This window comes from Oncorhynchus gorbuscha, linkage group LG02 (assembly GCF_021184085.1).
Source record: "Oncorhynchus gorbuscha isolate QuinsamMale2020 ecotype Even-year linkage group LG02, OgorEven_v1.0, whole genome shotgun sequence".
In the NCBI taxonomy this organism is placed as follows: domain Eukaryota; kingdom Metazoa; phylum Chordata; class Actinopteri; order Salmoniformes; family Salmonidae; genus Oncorhynchus; species Oncorhynchus gorbuscha.
Window position 1 is genome coordinate 18777245 of NC_060174.1, and position 22771 is coordinate 18800015.

Sequence of the window (22771 nt, forward strand, 5' to 3'; positions counted from 1 at the left end):
TCTTCGCCTTTCCTGAGTCTGTATGGGAATTGCAGTGATGAGACAAGACTAACTATCAATTGGATACCATGAAAAAGGGGTAACATTTTATTTTATTAACACTTTTTTTAAAAACACAGAACCGACACTTTTCTCCATTCACCTAGCGGGTAAGGTGTTGGGCACCAATTACCCCTAGAATTCTCTTCAGGTATTTAATGTTAACATATGTTGTCACCACTGAAATTGCTCCTTTAACAGACACTCTGCTCCAAAGTACAATAAGTCTGTTGTATGGATTGTTTTGAGGCCCACTGCAATATTTCTCTATTCTTCATAAACACAATTAATCAGTATAAGACCACCTCGATATGAACAATCCACCATGCCTCTGGACTGCATCACCTCCTGTGGACAGCCACCAAGAAACACAAAAACAGGGGGTTTAAATACATTCAGCACAAATCACATAACCAGTCAATTATCCAATAGAAATAATTGTTTCTGATTACATGCAAATGAGTCACACCTGTGACACACATGTACGATATTGTTAAGTAATCACCAGAGTTGTGGACTCCAGTCACAAATTTGATGACTTGAGACTTGACTTTATAGAATAAATAACTTGAGGCTTGACATGGAGCCTCAGGGCTCGACTTTGATTGATGACTTGAACTTATCTGGACAGGTTTTGTAAGTTATTTTGTGGCACGGAGTCTACGTGGATTACTCTACACACATAGCCAGAGACAATAAGTAGCATCGTTCTTGCAAAAAAACCTGCAACAGATTGGCTAGTGAAATGCATACACAGCACTCTGATTGGACCAACAAACTGTCAATCGACACAGATCGGGTGAGTTAGCAAACGTCATATTGCAGGAAGAGAGGATTGCCATAAAAATATGTACCTCAAATTTTTGGGTGATTACGAATGTTAACTGTTTACTTTGCAATCTCACCAGCAATGTGGCAACAATTACTAGCATAGGCCTACTGGTCTTTTGGTATGTAACAAATGCTTGAAAATTATGATTTACTTATGAAGTGTGCATTTGGAATGTTTTGTTTAAAATAAATTACTGTGGTGACGACGCACCATAGGCACAGATCTTCACTTGCGCTCACCAAACTCCTGCCAGAGGAGTGTGCTTTTTTTCTCTTGTTGAAATATTTGCTTTCGCACGTTTAAATGCATAGGCCCTATGTGGTAAATCTATATTCCATCTAATACAACAATTGCTAGCATGTCATCATTCCAACCCTGTACCGTTTATTACAACACCTAGACATTTCTGTTTCATGTTTGATAGGTCTACGATACATCTTAATTTAGCCAGCCATTTCAAATAATTGTAATTCACCACTTCTGAGGATCACTTAGAAGGTCAGACACTTTTCAGAATGAGGTCCTTCTTCCAATAGGGTTTCACCAGGTACAGTGCTTCACAAAGTACCCACAGTCACTCTGATCCCTTGCCCCTACAGACAGCACCAATCCCCACTGTAATCAATTCAGTGTCAGGACGGCTCTAGGTCGCCCGCAACCGACCAGTGGCAGAGTATCTTTGAGTTCACAAACTCTCAGATTACTCTCCTCTGACTCGGCCCTGCTCACACAGGAATACACACTCAGAGCCTACGTAATAGAGGCTTTTCTTAAAAACTTTACTTTGTGTGTTTTGCTCATGTCTTTATTTGTTTTAAACTAAGTTCGAGATGTGGTATCCACTCGACTCGCTGCCTCTCAGACCTTAGGTTGGTCCATCTCCTCTGTTCCCAAAGTGTTGTCTCCCTGAGATCCCAAGTTTGAAGGATCCCTCGTGCATGATTTACCCAGGTTGTCAGGAGCGGTCATCAAGTGAAGATTCACATCCCATCCCCCTCGCCAAAAGTGGTGGTTAATTTCTTTACTATCAAATGAGGAGAGACAAACTTATCACACAAGTCAGTTATACTTAAACTAAAACTTGAATCACTTATTAATAAGGGAGCAGGTCAATACAACTCACACATATAAAGTGAATCGATTGAGTGCTCTACGATAACGAAGGCTGGTCATGGCTGGTCGATGATTCATGCTCAGATGATTCGTTGAGAGCCCAGAGCCCAGAGACAAAGGTACAAAGGTCTTTTATAGCCCAGATATACACCCCTTTCAACCTACATGACAAACAGATATATAGAATGGGTCACAAGGTTAAGATCTGTATGAAAGATGCCTATAATACATAGCAGACAGTATCTGCTGTGTCAACAGTTCTCATTGTGGAGAGACCAGTGTCTGGCCCCGTATAGAATGAAACATTAACTCATTGCTCTGGAATGCTCTTTTTTGTTTTATCACCCAAAAGACATCGTAAATCTCCTGTCAGTGTTATCTCCCAGAAGCCCATCCTCAGTAGAACACACACAATAGTTAACAGAATACTCTATTCTGTTGCATAAAACAACCATTTGATGCAATTAAAGTAGTATAACATAATCTTGCAATTTTCCACTCCAGTGGGAGCAATGTTTATTGTGCACCTGGATGTTCACAAGACTCAAGGTAGAAGTTATATTTATGTAATTCAATGTATCGTTTCCTTTGTTCATGTTTCCCGGGTTATGTCGGAGTTCCGCGTGTCTTTGTCCTTTGTCTCTCTTTTTCTGGTTGTTGGTAATAGGAGCATGCGTGCCTCAGTGTGCATAAAAATAGGCTACATGGCCGAGCGCCACGCTTTGGAGTCATGAAGTTAAATAAGATTAAATGAGTGTTCCATGTATTCATGGTGTCGAAATATCATTAAGTCTGATTAAGACAATTGTAACAATGGATGTGGAAATCGCCCTTGACCTTGTAGAACCAGTTTATTGGTTGTAATTGCCAATTGGGTAAGTATGGTCCTGTGGTCTTATGTAGGCCTACCTGTTTGAGCTCCTGTTAGACAGATTCTATTTTTGGTTTCTCAAGGGGAGCGTGTACAGTCTTGCCCTCTATCTGTGTCCATTCAGATAGGATAGGTTAAGCCTGATACAGAGGCTATTTCCTTTGGGCTATTGCCCGTGTATATTTGGTAAATCTACTTGTATTGTTTATTTATTTATTTTTCTCCCCAATTTCGTGGTATCCAATTGGTAGTAGTTACAGTCTTGTCTCATCGCTGCAACTCCCGTACGGACTTGGGAGAGGCGATGGTCGAGAGCCATGCGTCCTCCGAAACACAACCCAACCAAGCCACACTGCTTCTTGACACAATGCCCATCCAACCCGGAAGCCAGCCGCACCAGTGTGTCAGAGGAAACACCGTACACCTGGCGACCGTGTCAGCGGCCGGCTGCGACAGAGCCGACAGTGCCTTAGACCACTGCACCACTCGGGAGGCCCCTACTTGTATATTTTGTATGATATGGTGCTTTTGTATTTATTAAGGATCCCCATTTGCAGCAGCTACTCTTTCTGGGGTCCAGCAACATTAAGGCAGTTATTTACAATAAAAAATATTACATGACATATTTCATAACACTTTTTACAAAGTAGTGTGTGTGCCTAGTACTCTACCACATTTACAATACAAAATCCATGTGTATGTAGTTTATATGCGTGTGTCTGTGCCTGTGTCTGCCTGAATCAGTTACCTGATGTGAAATAGAGTTCCATGTAGCCATGGCTCTATGTAGCACTGTGTGCCTCCCATAGTCTACTCTAGACTTTGGGATTGTGAAAAGACCGCTGGTGGCATGTCTTGTGGGGTATGCATGGGTGTCCGAGCTGTGTGCTAGTAGTTCAACTCAGCTTGTCAATACTTCTTACAAAAACAAGTGATGAAGTCAATCTCTCCTCTGCTTTGAGCCATGAGTTTGAGATGCATATTTATTAATATTAGCTCTCCATGTACATTTAAGGGCCAGCCGTGCTGCCCTGTTCGGAGCCAACTGTAATTTTCCTAAGTCCCTCTTTGTGGCACCTGACCACATGACTGGACAGTGACTGGACAGTAGTACAGGTGTAACAAAACCAGGACCAGTAGGACCTGCCTTGTTGATAGTGTTGTTAAGACAGAGCAGGTCTCCCGAGTGGCGCAACAGTTTAATGCACTGCAGTGCTTGAGGCGTCACTACAAACCCGGGTTCCATCCCATGCTGTGTTTCAGCCGGATGCACCCGAGAGACTCATGAGGCGGTACACAATTGGCCCAGCAACGTCCGGGTAAGGGGAGGGTTTTGGTGGCCCGGATGTCATCACCTAACTCTGATTCCGGCGCCGACAGAGATAGCCGCCTCGTTTCGCATTCCTAGGAAACTATGCAGTATATTTTTTTTTTTTTTTACAGGTTATTTCTTACATTGGTACCCCAGATAATCTTAGGTTTCATTACATACAGTCATGAAGAACTACTGAATATAAGAGCAACGTCAACTCACCATCATTATGACCAGGAATATGACTTTCCCGAAGCGGATCCTGTGTTTTGCCTTCCACCCAGGACAATGGATCGGATCCCAGCCGGCGAACCTAAACAACGTCGCTGTAAAAGGGGCAAACGAAGCGGTCTTCTTTTCAAGTTCCGGAGACCGGCACATTGCGCACCACTCCCTACCATACTACTCGCCAATGTCCAGTCTCTTGACAACAAGGTTGATGAAATCTGAGCAAGTGTTGCCTTCCAGAGAGACATCCGAGAGTGTAAAGTTCTTTGCTTCACGGAAACATGGCTCACTCGAGAGACTCTATCGGAGTCTGTGCAGCCAGCTGGTTTCTTCACGCATCGCACCGACAGAAACCAGCATCTTTCTGGAAAGAAGAGGGGCGGGGGGGTATGCCTTATGATAAACTAGACGTGGTGTGGTCATAACAACATACAGGAACTCAAGTCCTTCTGTTCACCTAACTTAGAATTCCTCACAATCAAATGTCGACCGCATTATCTACCAAGGGAATTCTCTTCGATTATAATCACGGCCAGATATATTCCCCTCAAGCAGACACATCGATGGCCCTGAATGAACTTTATTTGGCTCTTTGTAAACTGGAAACCACATATCCTGTAGCTGGGGATTTTAACAAAGTTAATCTGAAAACAAGACTCCCTAAATTCTATCAGCATATCGATTGCACAACGAGGGCTGGTAAAACTCTGGATCATTGTTATTCTAACTTCCGCGACGCATATAAGGCCCTCACCCACCCTACTTTCGGAAAAGCTGACCAAAACTCCATTTTGTTGCTTCCAACCTACAGACAGAAACTAAAACAAGAAGCTCCCGTGCTCAGGTCTGTTCAACGCTGGTCCGACCAATCTGATTCCACGCTTCAAGACTGCTTCGATCACGTGGATTGGGATATGTTCGGCATTGCGTCCAACAACAACATTGACGAATACGCTGATTCAGTGAGCGAGTTCATTCGAAAGTGCATCGGCGATGTCATACCCACAGCAACTATTAAAACATTTCCAAACCAGAAACTGTGGATTGATGGCAGCATTCGCGCGAAACTGAAAGCATGGACCAAGGTGGCCGGAAACATGAACAAATACAGTGTAGCTATTCCCTCCAAGGCAATCGAACAAGCGACGCGTCAGTATAGAGACAAAGTAGAGTTGCAATTCAACGGCTCAGACACGAGGTATGTGGCAGGGTCTACAGTCAATCACAGATTACAAAAAGAAAACCAGCCCCGTTGTGGACCAGGATATCTTGCTCCCAGACAGACTAAATAACTTCTTTGCTCGCTTTGAGGACAATACAGTGCCACTGACACGGCCCACTACCAAAACCTGCGGACTCTCCTTCACTGCAGCCCACGTGAGTAAAACATTTAAACGCGTTAACCCTCGCAAGGCTGCAGGCCCAGAAGGCAATCCCAGCTGCGTCCTCAGAGCATGCGCAGACCAGCTGGCTGGTGTGTTTACGGACATATTCAATCAATCCTTATCCCAGTCTGCTGTTCCCACATGCTTCAAGAGGGCCACCATTGTTCCTGTTCCCAAGAAAGCTAAGGTAACTGAGCTAAACGACTACCCGGTGTCCGGGGCACAGCTGGGAGCAGAGGGGGGTCGATAGCAGGCGGCAACAGTGAGAGACTTATTTCTGGAGAGGTTCATTTTTAAATTAGAAGTTCAAACTGTTTGGGTATAAACCTGCAAAGTTCTGTCATACTTTCCAGGTCATCTCTGCAATAGATTGCAACTCCTTCCCCTTTGGCAGTTCTATCTTGTTGGTGGCCTTCCTAAGCCAGGATTCAGACATGGCAAGGACATCAGGGTTTGGCGGAGTGTGCTAAAGCAGTGAGTAAAACAAACTTAGGGAGTAGGCTTCTGATGTTGACATGCATGAAACCAAGGCTTTTTCGATCACAGAAGTCAACAAATGAGGGTGCCTGGGGATACGCAGGGCCTGGGTTTACCTCCACATCACCCAAGGAACAGAGGAGGAGTAGTAGGATGAGGGTACGGCTAAAGGCTATCAAAACTGGTCGCCGAGACCGTTGTGGACAAAGAATAAAAGGAGCAGATTTCTGGGCTTGGTAGAATAGATTCAGGGCATAATGTGCAGACTGTTATGGTGCGGTGCGGGTACAGCAGAGTTAAGCACAGGCACTGAGTGATGATAAGAGAGGTTGTGTCTCTGGATAAGCTGGTTATAATGGGTGAGGTCACCGCGTGTGTGGGAGGTGGGACAAAGGAGGTATCAGAGGTATAATGCGTGGAACTAGGGGCTCCGCAGTAAACTAAAACAACGATAACTAACCTAAACAACAGTGTACAATAATAAATAAACAGAATGGAGTACCGTGATTAATGAACAGTCCAGCAGGTATCAGCTATGTAGCCATGTGATCATAGGGTCCAGGGGACCGCAATATATGGGACAGGGAATCCGCGGAGTAGTTGTTACTAAGCTAGCACACGGGCGACACAGCGTTTAAAGTTAGTAGCCTGGGGCTAGTAGAAGCGTCTGCTCCGAGGTCCAATGGAGGCCGGTTGAAGGCACAGCGGATGGAGTATTCGTCGGCAGACTTGTTGTGGTGTTGCGGCGGGGCACCGCGTCAACTTAGGATCCAAGCCAGATGGCGAAAGCGGTATTGTAGTTGTAGTAATTGAGTTTTCTATCCGGGAGATGCGCTTGGCTCACGGCTAACTGGTGCTAGCTTCGGGGCAGATTTGCCAGTTTTTGCTGTGAGAAGTTACCTCACTCTTCCACAAGGCACCTGCAAGTTGCCGGACATTGCTGAGGGGAATGGCCCTAGCCCTCACCCTCTAATTCAAAAGGTCCCAGACGTGTTCAATGGGATTGAGATCTGGGCTCTTCGCTGGCTATGGCAGAACACTGACATTCCTGTCTTGCAGGAAATCACGCACAGAAGGAGCAGTATGGCTGGTGGCATTGTCATGCTGGAGGGTCATGTCAGGATGAGCCTGCAGGAAGGGTACCACATGAGGGAGGAGGATGTCTTCCATGTAACGCACAGTGTTGAGATTGCCTGCAATGACAACAAGCTCAGTCCGATGATGCTGTGACACACCGCCCCAGACCATGACGGACCCTCTACCTCAACATCGATCCAGTTCCAGAGTACAAGCCTCGGTGTAACACTCATTCCGTCGACGATAAACGTGAATCCGACCATCACCTCTAGTGTGACAAAACCCTGACTCGTCAGTGAAGAGCACTTTTTGCCAGTCCTGTCTGGTTCAGCGATGGTTTGTGCCCATAGGCGACGTTCTTGCCGGTGATGTCTGGTGAGGACCTGCTTTACAACAGGCCTACAAGCCCTCAGTCCAGCCTCTCTCAGCCTATTCCGGACAGTCTAGGCACTGATGTAGGGATTGTGCATTCCTGGTGTAACTCGGGCAGTTGTTGTTGCCATCCTGTACCTGTCCCGCTCGTGTACTGTTCGGAACGACCTATCCTGTGCAGGTGTTGTTACACGTGGTCTGGGAGAAGTTGCTCTCGGAGGATGTGTTGGTACCATTCTTTATTCATGGCTGTGTTCTTAGGCAAAATTGTGAGTGAGCCCACACCCTTGGCTGAGAAGCAACCCCACACATGAATGGTCTCAGGATGCTTTACTGTTGGCATGACACAGGACTGATGGTAGTGCTCACCTTGTCTTCTCCGGACAAGCTTTTTTCCGGACGCCCCAAACAATCGGAAAGGGGATTCGTCAGAGAAAATGACTTTACCCCAGTCCTCAGCAGTCCAATCCCTGTACCTTTTGCAGAATATCAGTCTTTCTCTGTTTTTCCTGGAGAGAAGTGGCTTCTTTAATGCCCTTCTTGACACCAGGCCATCCTCTAAAAGTCTTTGACTCACTGTGTGTGCAGATGCACTCACACTTGCCTGCAGACATTCCTGAGCAAGCTCTGTACTGGTGGTGCCCCGATCCTGCAGCTAAATCAACTTTAAGAGATGGTCCTGGCGCTTGCTGGACTTTATTGGGCACCCTGAAGCCTACTTCACAACAATTGAACCACTCTCCTTGAAGTTCTTGATGATCCGATAAATGGTTGATTTAGGTGCAATCTTACTGGCAGCAATATCCTTGCCTGGAGAAGCCCTTTTTTTGTGCAAAGCAATGATCTCCGCACGTGTTTCCTCGCAGGTAACAATGATCGACAGAGGAAGAACAATGATTCCAAGCACCACCCTCCTTCTGAAGCTTCCAGTTTGTTATTCGAACTCAATCAGCATGACAGAGTGATCTCCAGCCTTGTCCTCATCAACTCTCACACCTGTGCCTGTTTTAACGAGAGAATCACTGACATGATGTCAGCTGGTCCTTTTGTGGCAAGGCTGAAATGCAGTGGAAATGTTGTTTTGGGATTCAGTCATTTGCATGACAAAGAGGGACTTTGCAATTAATTGCAATTCCTCTGATCATTCTTCATAACATTCTGGAGTATATGCAAATTGCCATCATACAAACTGAGGCAGCAGACTTTGTGAAAAGTAATATTTGTGTCATTCTCTCAACTTTTGGCCACAACTGTAGGATATCAGGTAATTTAAATTATTTTTGCCATAGATAAATAGTGTGAACTTATGTTTTCCTTTCATCTTTCTAGTGTTAGTTAGTTACTGGCTACAGTAGCTAGATTTTCAGCCAGCATGAAACAAAAGGGGGGGACAAGGGTTGTTCAAAACTCTGACGCAGTTGTCATTTCAGGGCCCACACTTAACCTGTTTTAAAATGCATTTTAATGTTTAATAATTGTATTATTTGCTTTGGCAGCAGCAAATGGGGATCCATAATAAATACAAATGTCAAGACATCCCTCAGTGCTGCAGTGAACCGTATCACAAGAGACATGCCAAACGAGAGATGTCTAAAACAATGTAATAAAAATGGCCCTCATTGATGCAATTTCAATGTTGCTTTGTGTATCACCAAATTTGCTAAAGATGATTTTACTGCAACACTTCTCACTACATCCAAGTTTCTTAACATAGCTGTTTCAAAGAACTGTCAGTCAAGGCGAGCTCATGGATATAAGCTTCTCGCCCATTCAGACTGTCTCTTCAAACAACATTTTTCCCACATCTTAGAGCATTTCTGTTCCCAAAAAAATAGTATAGGTGATATTTTAATCACTCAAAATGCTGTTTTTACATGTGAATCCAAATCTTTTCAGGACCCTTTAAGGGCTTACAAAAGTTTTCAAAGTACACTTTTTTTGTACACATTGTCGATACAACTCTGCAACCAGCTGTTTTCTCCAATATTGGATGACGTACCAGATATTTGGCAGCTGGTGAAGGGACCAATTGTGTAAGCTTGTAGGGAAGAAGCAAACAAGTCAATTAGGTATGTGTATGTTTTTGGAGCCTTGACGGTAGCTGTTAGTCAGCCAGAGCTAGTGAAGTGATACTATATCAGGAGTCATACAATTCTCAGTTGTCAAGTGCAGCTGTATTCAGGTTTATAGTCTTCAAAGAGGCATTGCGACAACTAGTATTGTGATATAAGCTGAGTCGTGGTGTGTTGTATGAGTTTTCCAAGACATTTACACTGCCAGATCTCCAGTACTTTTGGTGTTCAGACCCTTTATGGCTAAACTAATATCGTGAAATGCATTCAATGGGAACTCAAGACTCTCAAGTAAAGGTGATTTGTAGCATGAAACAGAATGAACCTGTACTATTTGTAAAATAGGGTAACTTAAAGCTAAAGAGGAGAGTCACAAATACCACAACCTCTTTGTGAAATATATTGATATATTTATGGATGTCAATTAGTATATTATGCCCATGGATTTCAGCCTGTGTTGACTCATATGGGCATCAATAAAACTGAACTTGAATGTTTTTATAAAATCCTGAAATATTAGCACGTTTTAAATGTAGGTGAAAGTGAACTGCATATGCTCAATTAAACACAATCAAGATTTAAACCAGTGTTAATTCTGATGTATTTACAGTGTTTTTAACCCATCTCTTTCCCATTAGTTAATTTCAGCAGCATGACAATAAGGAACATTTCAACTTATTAAAATCCCTCTTATTCTAATCCTCCTGACCTCTTTTACTCTTGCTCCTCCCCCAATACCTTGTTCAACACACAAAGCACCTTCCACTCACTGTAACAGACCAAGTTTGCAGAGCCACTTTTAATGACAGGTGCTGCTATTCTTCGTCATCACTTGGCATTCTAAAAATGTCCTAATGTCTTAGGCTATTGTCAATTGAAACTCTGCAGAAGAAGAAGGTTAGAAGGTAAAGGCTTTTCAGAGACTGGGAATTTGAGTTTTAGAGAGGACACAGGTAAGGTTATTTGAACTTTTTCAAGTTTGTCAAATTGTTTTGTGGTTTTAATCTGATCATGGATACAGGATATAATGGAATGAGTTTCCCGCTTAACCTGTATAATGGTCTCATAACCAAATGTTGGGTTATTGAGACAATATTTAAGAACCCACTAAAAGTGCCAGTGTGCACAACTATGGTATTAGAGGTAGGGGAGACAAAGTGGTGGGGTCCTCCCCCAGACATTTATTTTCCCACCTAAAGCCAATTTCCTGCATTTCTAGACAATTTTGACATGATCCGTGGCACTATTATTTGGTTATTTTTTTGAAAATCAAAAATAAGCAAAAAGGGCCACTGTCATCAAGCTAGCTAAGATATCATTATTAAACATGTTAAAGGATTGATAAAAGAACAAACTAGAGCAAAGGTTATCAATATTGTATTGCACCGTGAACCAAATAGCCTCACAAATGGAAGTACAATGACTTTTGATGGTCTTTATGAAGACTTCCTCTATATCAAACAAATTTAGTCAGACAATTGTTAAAGTTTTCATGAATATATAGTTAGTCTTCACTTTTTCCGACTCTGTTTTGTCATTTACCCAGAAAGTAATCCATGGGGCCAAGAGAGACAGTCATCTATGGTTCAAATTTGTTTCAAAAACGGCCAACTTAAGCTAACTTCCGGCAATAATAACTAAAAAAACTATGGGAGTGATAGGGACCAGCTCACCATGTAAAAGTAACTTAGAACCAAGTTTTTGAGTTGATTTGGTCATGCAATTTTAAACATGTTGAGGTTGCCCCTATTGTTTTTTTGTGGTTAATTTAGCAGTGGCTTTTGAAACAACAAAACTGTGGATGACAGTCTCTCCTGGCCCCATTGACTTCTTTCAGGGCACATGGACAAATTGAAGTTTAAAAAATGTAAAGATCCTTTAACATTTTATTTGGTCCCTTCAAATTGAAACACTTTAGCCCCGGAACATTTAGTTTCATACCCTCAGCAGATAATCAAATGATGTGCCAGAACAGGAGCTATACAGATCTTTATCTGAAGGAGTACTTCACTGGTTCATGTTATTGAGGCTGCATTTTTGTGATGACATTGGCCTACTTTTGACTACTTTGATACACAAACTGTAAGTGAATGTCACAATAGTCCACCCATTTTAGGGGACCAAAACTATGTACAAAAAGTGCTTTAATTTCTAAACGGTTCATACAAAATGGATGAAAATACCCTCAAATTAAATCTGACAATCTGCACTTAACCTCAGTCATTGTATCATTTCAAATCCAAAGTGTTGGAGTACAGAGCCATAACAACAACAAATTCACCGTCACAATACTTTTGGAGCTCTGTAAGTTCCTGGGAGTCTTCGCTTTCAGGAATGGGGTCATAATGGGTAATAACCAAAACTGACAAATTCCCACACTGTCACGCTGGCTATAGAAGCCGCTGGTTGCGATGTCAAACTTGCCTGGCTACCCATCCACATCGCTCTGGCAAAACACCACGCCCACTAACATGTCTTCTCTGCAATGAGAAGATTTGCTTCCACCTCAACAACTTCTTGAATCGGAACACATTCAAACCGTTCTGATTGGCCCGAGAAACCGAATCATGAACCATGCAATTTTGACTTAAGCACAAACAACTTCTAGGATTTCGGTGGTCTGTGAAGTTGTTTACACAGTAACTTATTTAGGCTTGCCACAACAAAGAGGTAGAATAATTATTGACTCAAGACATTTCAGCTTTTTTTTTTAAATGAATAAAACTAATAAAAACAATATGGGGTATTACAGTTGAAGTCGGATGTTTACAGTTTAGGTTGGAGTCATTAACTTGTTTTTCAACCACTCCACAAATTTCTTGATAACAAACTATAGTTTTGGAGAGTCGGTTAGGACATCTACTTTGTGTATGACGCAAGTCATTTTTACAACAATTGTTTACAGAAAGATTATTTCACTCATAATTCACTGTATCACATTGCCAGTGGGTCAGAAGGGAAAATGATATCAGGTCTTTAGAAGCTTCTGAGGCTAATTGACATCATTTGAGTCAATTGGAGGTGTACCTGTGAATGTATTTAAAGGCCTACCGTCAAACTCGGTTCCTCTTTACTTGACATCATGGGAAATCGAAAGACCTCCACATGTCTGGTTCATCCTTGGGAGCAACTTCCAAACACCTGAAGGCACCACGTTCATCTGTACAAATAATAGTTCGCAAGTATAAACACGCAGCCGTCATAACGCTCAGGAAGGAGGAGCGTTCTGTCTCCTAGAGATTAACATACTTTGGTGCAAATCAATCCCAGAACAACAGCAAAGGACCTTGTGAAGATGCTGGAGGAAACGGGTACAAAAGTATCTATATCCACAGTAAAACGAGTCCTATATCAACATAACCTGAACAGCCACTCAGCAAGGAAGAAGCCATGCTCCAAAACTGCCACAAAAAAAGCCAGACTACGGTTTGCAACTGCACATGGGGACAAAGATTGTACTTTTTGGAGAAAAGTCCTCTGGTCTGATGAAACAAAAATATAACTGTTTGGCCATAATGACCATTGTTATGTTTGGAGGAAAAAGGGGGAGGCTTGCAAGCCGAACAACACCATTCCAAATGTGAAGCACGGGGGTGGCAACATCATGATGTGGGGGTGCTTTGCTGCAGGAGGGACTGGTGCATGTCACAAAATATATGGCATCAAAAGGAAGGACAATTATGTGGATACATTGAAGCAACATCTCAACACATCAGTCCGGAAGCTTGGTCGCAAATGGGTCTTCCAAATGAACAATGACCCCAAGCATACTTCCAAAGTTGTGGAAAAATGGCTTAAGGACAACAAAGTCAAGGTATTGGAGTGGCCCTCACAAAGCCCTGACCTCAATCTTATAGAAAATGTGTGGACAGAACTGAAAAAGCATGTGTGAGCATGGAGGCCTACAAACCTGACTTAGTTACACCAGCTCTGTCAGGAGGAATGGGCCTAAATTCACCCAACTTCAAAGACTAATTGAGTATATGTAAACTTCTGACCCACTAGAAATGTGATGAAAGAAATAAATAAAAATAAAAATAAATTCTCTGTACTATTATTCTGACATTTCACATTCTTAAAATAAAGTGCCGATCCTAACTGACCTAAAACGGGATTTTTACTATGATTAAATGTCAGGAAAACTGAGTTTAAATGATTTTGGCTAAGGTGTATGTAAACTTCCGACTTCAAATGTCTGTATCCATTTAAAAAAAAAGGTACTATGTGTATCCATTTGGAAAAAGGAAAGGGTTGTGAATGCTTTCTGAAGGCACTATATATGACTGGGACTCATTTTATCTGTAAATGTAAAGTTTCTTTCATTCAATACATTTTTTCTAGCAACCTTTTATCAGATGCACCAATTGCAGTTGAAAGGTCAAAACAGCAGTTTAAAGGTGCTGTATCATATCCTCTACGTTGTAATTTATACTCATTATGCATACATCCTATTCAGTCCCAAAAAACACCTGGAGCATCTGATTCTACCATCCAACACGACAAGGAGGACAAAGCAATGGATGGAGAACATATCCCTGAACGACCCCGACCAGGCTTTGTCCTGGCAGACTACGTCGTCTTTGCTGCCATGCTGCTCGTTTCCATGGGAATAGGGCTGTTCCAGGCCCTGAAGAAGAAACCGGGTGATGCTAAGGTGGATGACTTCTTCACCGGTGGCCGTAGTATGCCAGTCATACCCGTGGGAATGTCACTGTGTGCCAGCTTCATGTCAGCTGTCCAGGTCCTGGGAGTGCCAGCTGAAGCCTCCCTCTATGGTTTTAAGTTCCTATACATGTGCCTTGGGCAAACCATCAACTCCTGTCTGACTGCATACCTGTTCCTGCCAGTGTTCTACCGCCTTGGTATCACCAGCACCAATGAGGTTTTGTTACCCTTTACATTGACAGCATCCATAGAGATGCCATGCACATACAACACATAGCTACTAGATCTACGCAATTAAGAAATTGGGTTATGGCCTAGCAACTGTTGAACTTTAAATGTTTGTGTGTGTGGGGAAGGCAGGGGGAGGGATAGGAAGAACAGTATGTGTGGAAGGATACTGTTTTGTTACAATTACTCTTTGCTTTGCTGTCACAGTACCTCAAGATGAGATTTGGCAGAGAGATGCAGCTGCTTGGAAGTGTCCAGTTTATAGTCTCAACAGTAAGTAAGGCAAACTGATAGAGCATGCGCAAAGTCGTCCTCATGACTATGTATAATGTTGAGATCAGAATGTATGCATACATACATACATACATACATACATACATACATACATACATACATACATACATACATACATACATACATACATACATACATACATACATACATACATACATACATACATACATACATACATACATACATACATACATACATACATACATACATACATACATACATACATACATACATACATACATACATACATACATACATACATACATACATACATATTAGATATGTGTGCATATAACCTATACCGTCAATTAGACATTGATTTATACTTGATCATTTCTTTCCAGCTGCTCTACACAGGAATTGTGATCTATGCTCCAGCCTTAATCCTGAGCCAAGGTATGATCTCTGGAGAAGCACAATAATGTGTATGCATCCTCCTTTATGTAATTCTTTATAAATGCATGTATGACTATAGTGACCATGAGCTGTTGTGAAGGCTTAGTAAGTGTTATAATGCTCTATACCACCTGTGTGTGTGATGCATTATCAATGTGTTACGTACAATTGTTATTAATATGTTTTAATTATTGTATTCCAGCCACTGGGCTCAATATGTGGGCATCCCTCTTCTCAACTGGGTTCATTTGTACTTTTTACACCACATTGGTAAGACTTAGAGAACGCCTTCTCCATACTTCATAGTAAATGGACTGTATTAGGGTGCTACTCTGAATCTATCTTATCCGTCTGTCTGTCCTCCGCACCACAGGGGGGCATGAAAGCAGTCATCTGGACAGACGTGTTCCAGATCCTGGTCATGCTCTCTGGCTTCATCGCCATCTTCATCCAGGGCACTGTTTTGGTTGGTGGGCCAGCAATGGTTTTGGAGATTGCCAACAATGGATCACGAATGAACTTTAATGAGTAAAAAACTGCCTTTTATTCAACTAACAATATGCCTTTCAGCATCCATTGCACCCCCAAAAATCACACTTACTACATCATCAATACCTTCTCTTTTGATCAGTTTTGACTTTGACCCAAGGAGGCGATACACATTCTGGAGCTTTACTGTTGGCGGTACGCTGTTGTGGCTGTCCATGTATGGTGTGAACCAGGCACAGGTACAACGCTACATCTCTTGCAGAACTGAGCGACAGGCCCAGTGGTGAGTGCAGACATCCACTTTCAGCAAAGCCTATGCTGGATCACAGTTTCTTATTTTCACATAAGATAAAGCAAGATAATGTAAGATTAAGATCATATGCAAATTCACATTTTGTGAAATGTATTAATATATTTTTAACGCTGCCAATGAATAAAAGCAGATTCTAGATTCTTTAGACCTTCCTATATAAAAAAGGGAGGAATATAACTGTAACCAACTGGACTAGTAGGTACAGGAAATGAAATAAAATAAACTGGTAATACGCAACCCCTTGGTTTATACAGAAGCAAAGGCGAGTTCTGAAATACTAAGGAACCCTGACGCATACAGGCTATCAAATGAACGTTAAGAGAAGCACGGTGCATGTTCAATAGTTTGTTATACAGTAAGTCAAATGAGCAATGGTGTTTTTATTATTTACAAATAAGAGCCACAAATCACAATCACTTCACACATGAAAGTGATTATTGATAGGAATGTTCAGAGTAACCAGAAGGATGTAATGATTCCCAAATCACTCCAGAATGACTCCCTTTACTTTATAAGACGCACAGCAAATGTTCAGTATATGTTTAGACAAGGGCTCTCCAACCCTGTTCCTGGAGAGCTACTCTCCTGTAGGTTTTCAATCCAACCTCAGTTGTAACTAACCTGATTCAACCAGCTGATTGTTAGAATCAGGTGAGCTAGATTAGGGTTGGAGTGAAAAAGGTACAGGACAGTAGCTGTCCAGGAATAGGGTTGGAGTGAAAAAAACATACAGGACAGTAGCTGTCCAGGAACAGGGATGGAGAGCCCTGGTTTAGACCATCACTCAAATGATGGCAGTCCAGCACAGTCCCTGTTCCAATCCCAGATTAGTTGGACTAGAGAAAAGGGTGTCCATGTTTTACCCACAAGACCAGGGTCCTTATTCATAATGTGTGATCCTCAGATAACGAGTGCTGATCTAGAATCAGTTTTACCCTTTATTATATAATGAATAAGGTCAGCACTCCTACTCTGAAACTGTTTATGAATATGGGCCCTGGAAATGATCATTTATGATAATTCAACTGTTTGGTAACAAAGGAGGAACAGGACGTCTACTGATAAAACACTGTCTATTGACCGATATAAAACAAGGATGTTTGAAAAATAATGTCCCACAAGGCTGTACTGGACTAAACGTAGATGTTTGCTTATCCTTCTCTGCAGGGCGTTGTTTGTCAACCAAGTGGGCTTGTGTCTCGTTGTAGGCAGTGCAGCCACCTGCGGCATTGTCATGTTTGCCTTGTACTCCCACTGTGACCCTTTGAAGTCTGGAAAGATTGCTGCTCCAGACCAGGTAATGAGTAATGATATAACTACTACAATCTACACCAGTGATTCCCAACTTTTGTTGTAGCCTCAGACGAACATACCTGATTCAACTCATTGAGGGCCTGATGGTTAGTTGACAAGTTGAATCAGGTGTGCTTGACAAGGACTACAATAAAAATGTGTACTGTTGGGGGTATTCAGGGACCAGAGTGGTCCTAAAGGGGTGGTCCTAAAGTGAAATCTACATCCACTTGAGGTACCAGGAGAGCTAAAGTAAATGCACCCAATATACCTTCACAGAATTGTAAACATTTTATTTTCTCCTTTTTATGAAATGATTGCGCTTGTGATAATATTTGGGCTTTCATACATTTCCCCTCTTCTCTCTTTCAAAGTATATGCCATACTTGGTGCTGGACATCTTTCAAGACCACCCTGGCTTTCCCGGTCTTTTTCTGGCTTGTGCATACAGTGGCACCCTGAGGTATCCAATCCCTGTCTGTAATATGCATCAAGTCATAAATCAGCATATGCCTGACACCACTGATTACATCATTGCTGGTAATTCACTGCTTTACAGTACCGCCTCCACCAGCATCAACGCTATGGCAGCTGTTACCATGGATGATCTACTGAAACCAACTCTAGCCAACATGTCACAGAAGAAGTTGATTTTAATTTCCAGAGGGCTGTGTAAGCACAATTTTAAAGTTATATTTTTGTATTGGGTCAGCAACTCTTTCTCTAAAGTGAAAAACACCCTAAACAGTTTGGTTTTTGTACCAAATTATTAAATAATCAATGTGGTACAAAAGAATGTGACCTTATCAAGCTGGCATTGTAGCATCTAATGTGTCGCTGTGTTTTAGCTTTCATGTATGGGGCTGGATGTATCACGGTGGCTGCTCTCTCATCCTTCTTGGACTGGGGAGTTCTTCAAGTAGGTTCCACCCTTCACCATATTACATTCCTCCTCATGTTTAAAGTCTCTGTAGGCCACGGACTCAGATCAGGTACACAAAAGTCTTTCTTATGGACACCAATACAAGTGTACCAATATGCTGTCCTGACATACAGCCATAAGCCTTCGGGACTGAGAATAATGAAGGATTTGTCCAGTGTCACATTGTCCCTATTCTTCTCCTCCTCAGGGGTCCTTCACAGTCATGGGAGTGGTCAGTGGCCCACTTCTTGGGGCTTTCATCCTGGGGATGTTTGTTCCCGCTAGTAACAGGCCGGTGAGTTGGACAAGATGCTGTTTGCACAATGGGAACATTTGGGAAGAGAGAGAAGATCAGCTGCTCATGTAATAAGAGTTACAGGGGTGTCCATCCATGATTCTATTTTTATTCTTAGGAGGGTGCCATGATTTGATATGGGGGTATTGCCCCGTACCCCTTTTCACCTTTGTAATTCTAACCCTCCATAGGAAGATTATTTGTACAGCTAATACCACAGTTTTGTTTTAGCTCATTCCAGAGAATTCCATAATGACTGATTGCCTTCAGAGATTATATTACTTTTGTCTTTAGGGCGTGTTTAGTGGCGTGGCGGTGGGCTTCTCCATCTCCTTGTGGCTGGTCATTGGATCAACCCTCCATCCTCCCAGTCTGCAGACCATGGGAGTCCTGCCCACCTATACAGATCAGTGTCCAAGTAACAGCACAGTCAACAGCAGCCTGGGCATGGACACACCCTCCGCCTCCACGCCGCTTCCCCTATATCAACATGGGTGAGGAAGACATATGGAGAGACATACTAACAAATTGAGTGTAGTACCACCAGTAGAAGTAGCAAAAGTGTGTTATTATCATCAATCATATATCTCATTAAAGTGTTCATAACTCAATAACTTGTCTCTTATCTTGAATGTTGGATAGTTTACGGCCCAGATGTTCCTGGTCTGGTCATATGGTTAGGAAAGGCTCTTGGCCTTATGAGGTAAGCTGACTAAGGAAATATTTCTCCACAGACGGACGAGTCTGCAGAACTTTTATTCCATGTCCTACCTCTACTTTGGTGCTGTGGGGACAATTTCAGTGGTGCTGGTTGGGGTAGCAGTGAGCTATGCAACAGGTAATAAAAGTATGATTTATTTATCATTTCCTCAATGTTTTTATCATTTAATACCATGTCTTGACCATTCAGCTCAGACAGACATACAGTGCATTCGGAAAGTATTCAGACCCCTTGACTTTTTCCAAGTTTTGTTACCTCAATCAACCTACACAATACCCCATAATGACAAAGCAAAAATAGTATTTTTTTGTTTGTTTTGTTTTTGTGCATATTTACATAAGTATTCAGACCCTTTACTCAGTACTTTGTTGAAGCACCTTAGGCAGTGATTACAGCCTTGATTCTTCTTGGGTATGATGCTACAAGCTTAGCACACCTGTATTTGAGGAGTTTGTCATATTCTGCTCTGCATATCCTCTCAAGCACTGTCAGGTTGGATGGAGGGCGTCGCTGCACAGCTATTTTCAGGTTTCAGGTTTCTCCAGAGAGTCCGGGTTCTGGCTGGGCCACTCAAGGACATTCAGAGACTTGTCCCGAAGCCTCTGCTCCTTTGTCTTGGCTGTGTGCTTAGGGTCTTTGTCCTGTTGGAAGGTGGACCTTCCAGTCTGAGGTCCTGAGCGCTCTAGAGCAGGTTTTCATCAAGGATCTCTCTTTACTTTGCTCCGTTCATCTTTCCCTCAATCCTGACTAGTTTCCCAGTCCCTGCCGCTGAAAAACATCCCCACAGCATGATGCTGTCACCACGCTTCACTATAGGGAAGGTGCCTGGTATCCTCCAGACGTGACGCTTGGCATTCAAGCCAAAGAGTAAAATCTTAATTTCTTCAGACCAGAGAATCATGTTGGTGGAGTGCTGCAGATATGGTTGTCCTTCTAGAAGGTTCTCCCATCTCCACAGTGGAACTCTGGAGCTCTGTCAGAGTGACCATCAGGTTCTTGGTCACCACCCTGACCAAGGCCCTTCTGCCCCGATTGCTCAGTTTGGCCAGGCAGCCAGCTCTAGGAAGTGTCTTGGTGGTTCCAAACGTATTCCATTTAAGAATGATGAAGGCCATTGTGTTCTTGGGGACCTTCTTTGCTGCAGACATTTTTTCCTACCCTTCCCCATATCTGTGCCTCAACACAATCTTGTCTCGGAGCTCTATGGACAATTCCTTCGACCTCATGGCTTGGTTTTTGCTCTGACATGCACTGTCAACTATGGGACCTTATATAGACAGGAGTGTGCCTTTCCAAATTATGTCCAATCAATTGAATTAACCACATGTGGACTCCAATCAAGTTGTTGAAACATCAAGGATGCTCAATGGAGACAGAATGCACCTGAGTTCAATTTAGAATTTCACAGCAAAGGGTCTGAATACTTATGTAAATAAGGTATTTTTTTATTTTTTTTTTATAAATTAGCAAAATATTCTACAAAACTGTTTTCGCTTTGTCGTTATAGGGTATTGTGTGTAGATTGAAGAAAACATGTAATTTAATCCAGAATAAGGCTGTAACCTAAAATGTGGGAAAAGGGAAGGGGTCTAAATACTTCCCGAATGCACTGTATATACAACATGGTCTCTCAACTGTGTGTAATTATATTTTATGTTTAAACAGGACCTACCAAGAGAAATACCATTGACCCTGGCTTGCTCTGGTGGGACTTACAACAGAAAACCCTGGACAGTCAGATGGACAATCCACAGATAGTGCCTCTACACCACTTGCACAATGAAGATGTTGGTGAAAAAGAGGCCCTGAGCGCTGCGCGGAAAACTACCTTAACTCAATGTTCCCCAATAAAGTATAGAGAGCTTTGAGAGAAGAGAGGTGGACACACACACACAGACAGAGTACCAGTCAAAAGTTTGGACACATACTCATTTAAGGGTTTTTCTTTATTTTACTATTTTCTACATTGTATAATAATAGTGAAGACATCAAAACTATGAAATAACACACATGGAATCATGTAGTAACCAAGTGTTGAACAAATCTAAATATATTTTTATATTCTTCAAAGTTGCCTCCCTTTGCCTTGACGACAGCTTTGCACACTCTGGACATTCTCAAAACCAGCTTCACCTGGAATGCTTTTTCAACAGTCTTGAAGGAGTTCCCACAAATGCTGAGCACTTGTTGGCTGCTTTTTCTTCACTCTACGATCCAACTCATCCCAAACAATCTCAATTAGGTTGAGGTCGGGTGATTGTGGAGGCCAGGTCATCTGAAGCAGCACTCCATCACTCTCCTTCTTGGTCAAATAGCCCTTACATAGCCTGGAGGTGTGTTGGGTTATTGTTGTGTTGAAAAACAAATGATAGTCCCACTAAGCACAAACCAGATGGAATGGTTTATCGCTGCAGAGTGCAGTGGTAACCATGCTGGTTAAGTGTGCCTTGAATTCTAAATAATTTACAGACAGTGTCACCAGCAAAGCAATGTCACATCTCCATGCTTCACGGTGGAAACTACACATGTGGAGATTATCCGTTCACCTACTCTGCGTCTCACAAAGACACGGCAGTTGGAACCAAAAATCTCTAATTTGGACTCATCAGACCAAAGGAAAGATTTCCACTGGTGTAATGTCCATTGTTTGTGTTTTTTGGCCCAAGCAAGTCTTGTCTTATTATTAGTGTTCTTTAGTAGTGGTTTCTTTGCAGCAATTCAACCATGAAGGCCTGATTCACGCAATCTCCTCTGAACAGTTGATGTTTAGATGTGTCTATTACTTGAACTCTATGAAGCATTTATTTTTGCTGCAATCTCTGAGGCTGGTAACTCTAATGAACTTATCCTCTGCAGCAGAGAACTCTGGGTCTTCCTTTCCTGTGGCGGTCCTCATGAGAGCCAGTTTCATCATAGCGCTTCATGGTTTTTATCACAGCACTTGAAGAAACGTTAAAAGTTCTTGATATTTTCTGGATTAACTGACCTTCATGTCTAAAGTAATGATGGACTGTCATTTCTCTTTGCTTATTTGAGCTGTTCTTGCCATAATATGGACTTGGTCTTTTACCAAATAGGGCAATCTTCTGTATACCACCCCTACCTTGTCACAACACAACTGATTGGCTCAAACTCATTTTCCACAAATTAACAAAGCACTACCTCATGAAGCTGAGTGAGAGAATGCCAAGAGTGTGCAAAGCTGCCATCAAGGCAAAGGGTGGCTACTTTGAAGAATCTCAAATATAAAATATATTTTGGTTTTGTTTAACACTTTCTTTTGGATACATGATTCCATATGTGTTATTTCATAGTTTAAGTCTTCACTATTATTCTACAATGTAGAAAATAGTAAAAATAAAGAAAAACCCTTGAAT

General features: G+C 42.3%; 1 protein-coding gene across 3 annotated transcripts; it reads left to right on the plus strand.

The window, feature by feature from the left end:
• The first annotated feature begins 583 nt into the window (after window positions 1-583).
• On the plus strand, window positions 584-21378 carry slc5a5 (solute carrier family 5 member 5). 3 transcript variants are annotated; one of them, XM_046293132.1, is made up of 15 exons: window positions 584-838; window positions 14235-14660; window positions 14879-14944; window positions 15310-15361; window positions 15564-15631; window positions 15735-15889; window positions 15993-16133; window positions 17331-17460; window positions 17831-17919; window positions 18016-18128; window positions 18305-18375; window positions 18587-18673; window positions 18968-19167; window positions 19408-19511; window positions 21060-21378. In XM_046293132.1, exons 1-15 carry the CDS (start codon window positions 785-787, stop codon window positions 21260-21262), a joined length of 1959 nt encoding a protein of 652 aa, XP_046149088.1. In that variant the 5' UTR covers window positions 584-784; the 3' UTR covers window positions 21263-21378. The 3 variants fall into 3 exon arrangements, with proteins under 3 accessions (XP_046149088.1, XP_046149097.1, XP_046149104.1); XM_046293141.1 differs by having other exon boundaries at window positions 16011-16133; XM_046293148.1 differs by lacking the exon at window positions 584-838 and adding an exon at window positions 10573-10731.
• Window positions 21379-22771: the final 1393 nt, after the last annotated feature.

Bases quoted from the DNA above. Each gene is read 5' to 3' on its own strand.
- slc5a5 (XM_046293132.1), top strand. From the start codon at position 785: ATGCATACACAGCACTCTGATTGGACCAACAAACTGTCAATCGACACA. The intron at 14,661-14,878 runs GTTTTGTTACCC...TTGCTGTCACAG, and splicing joins GTATCACCAGCACCAATGAG to TACCTCAAGATGAGATTTGG. The intron at 15,362-15,563 runs GTATGATCTCTG...ATTGTATTCCAG, and splicing joins AGCCTTAATCCTGAGCCAAG to CCACTGGGCTCAATATGTGG.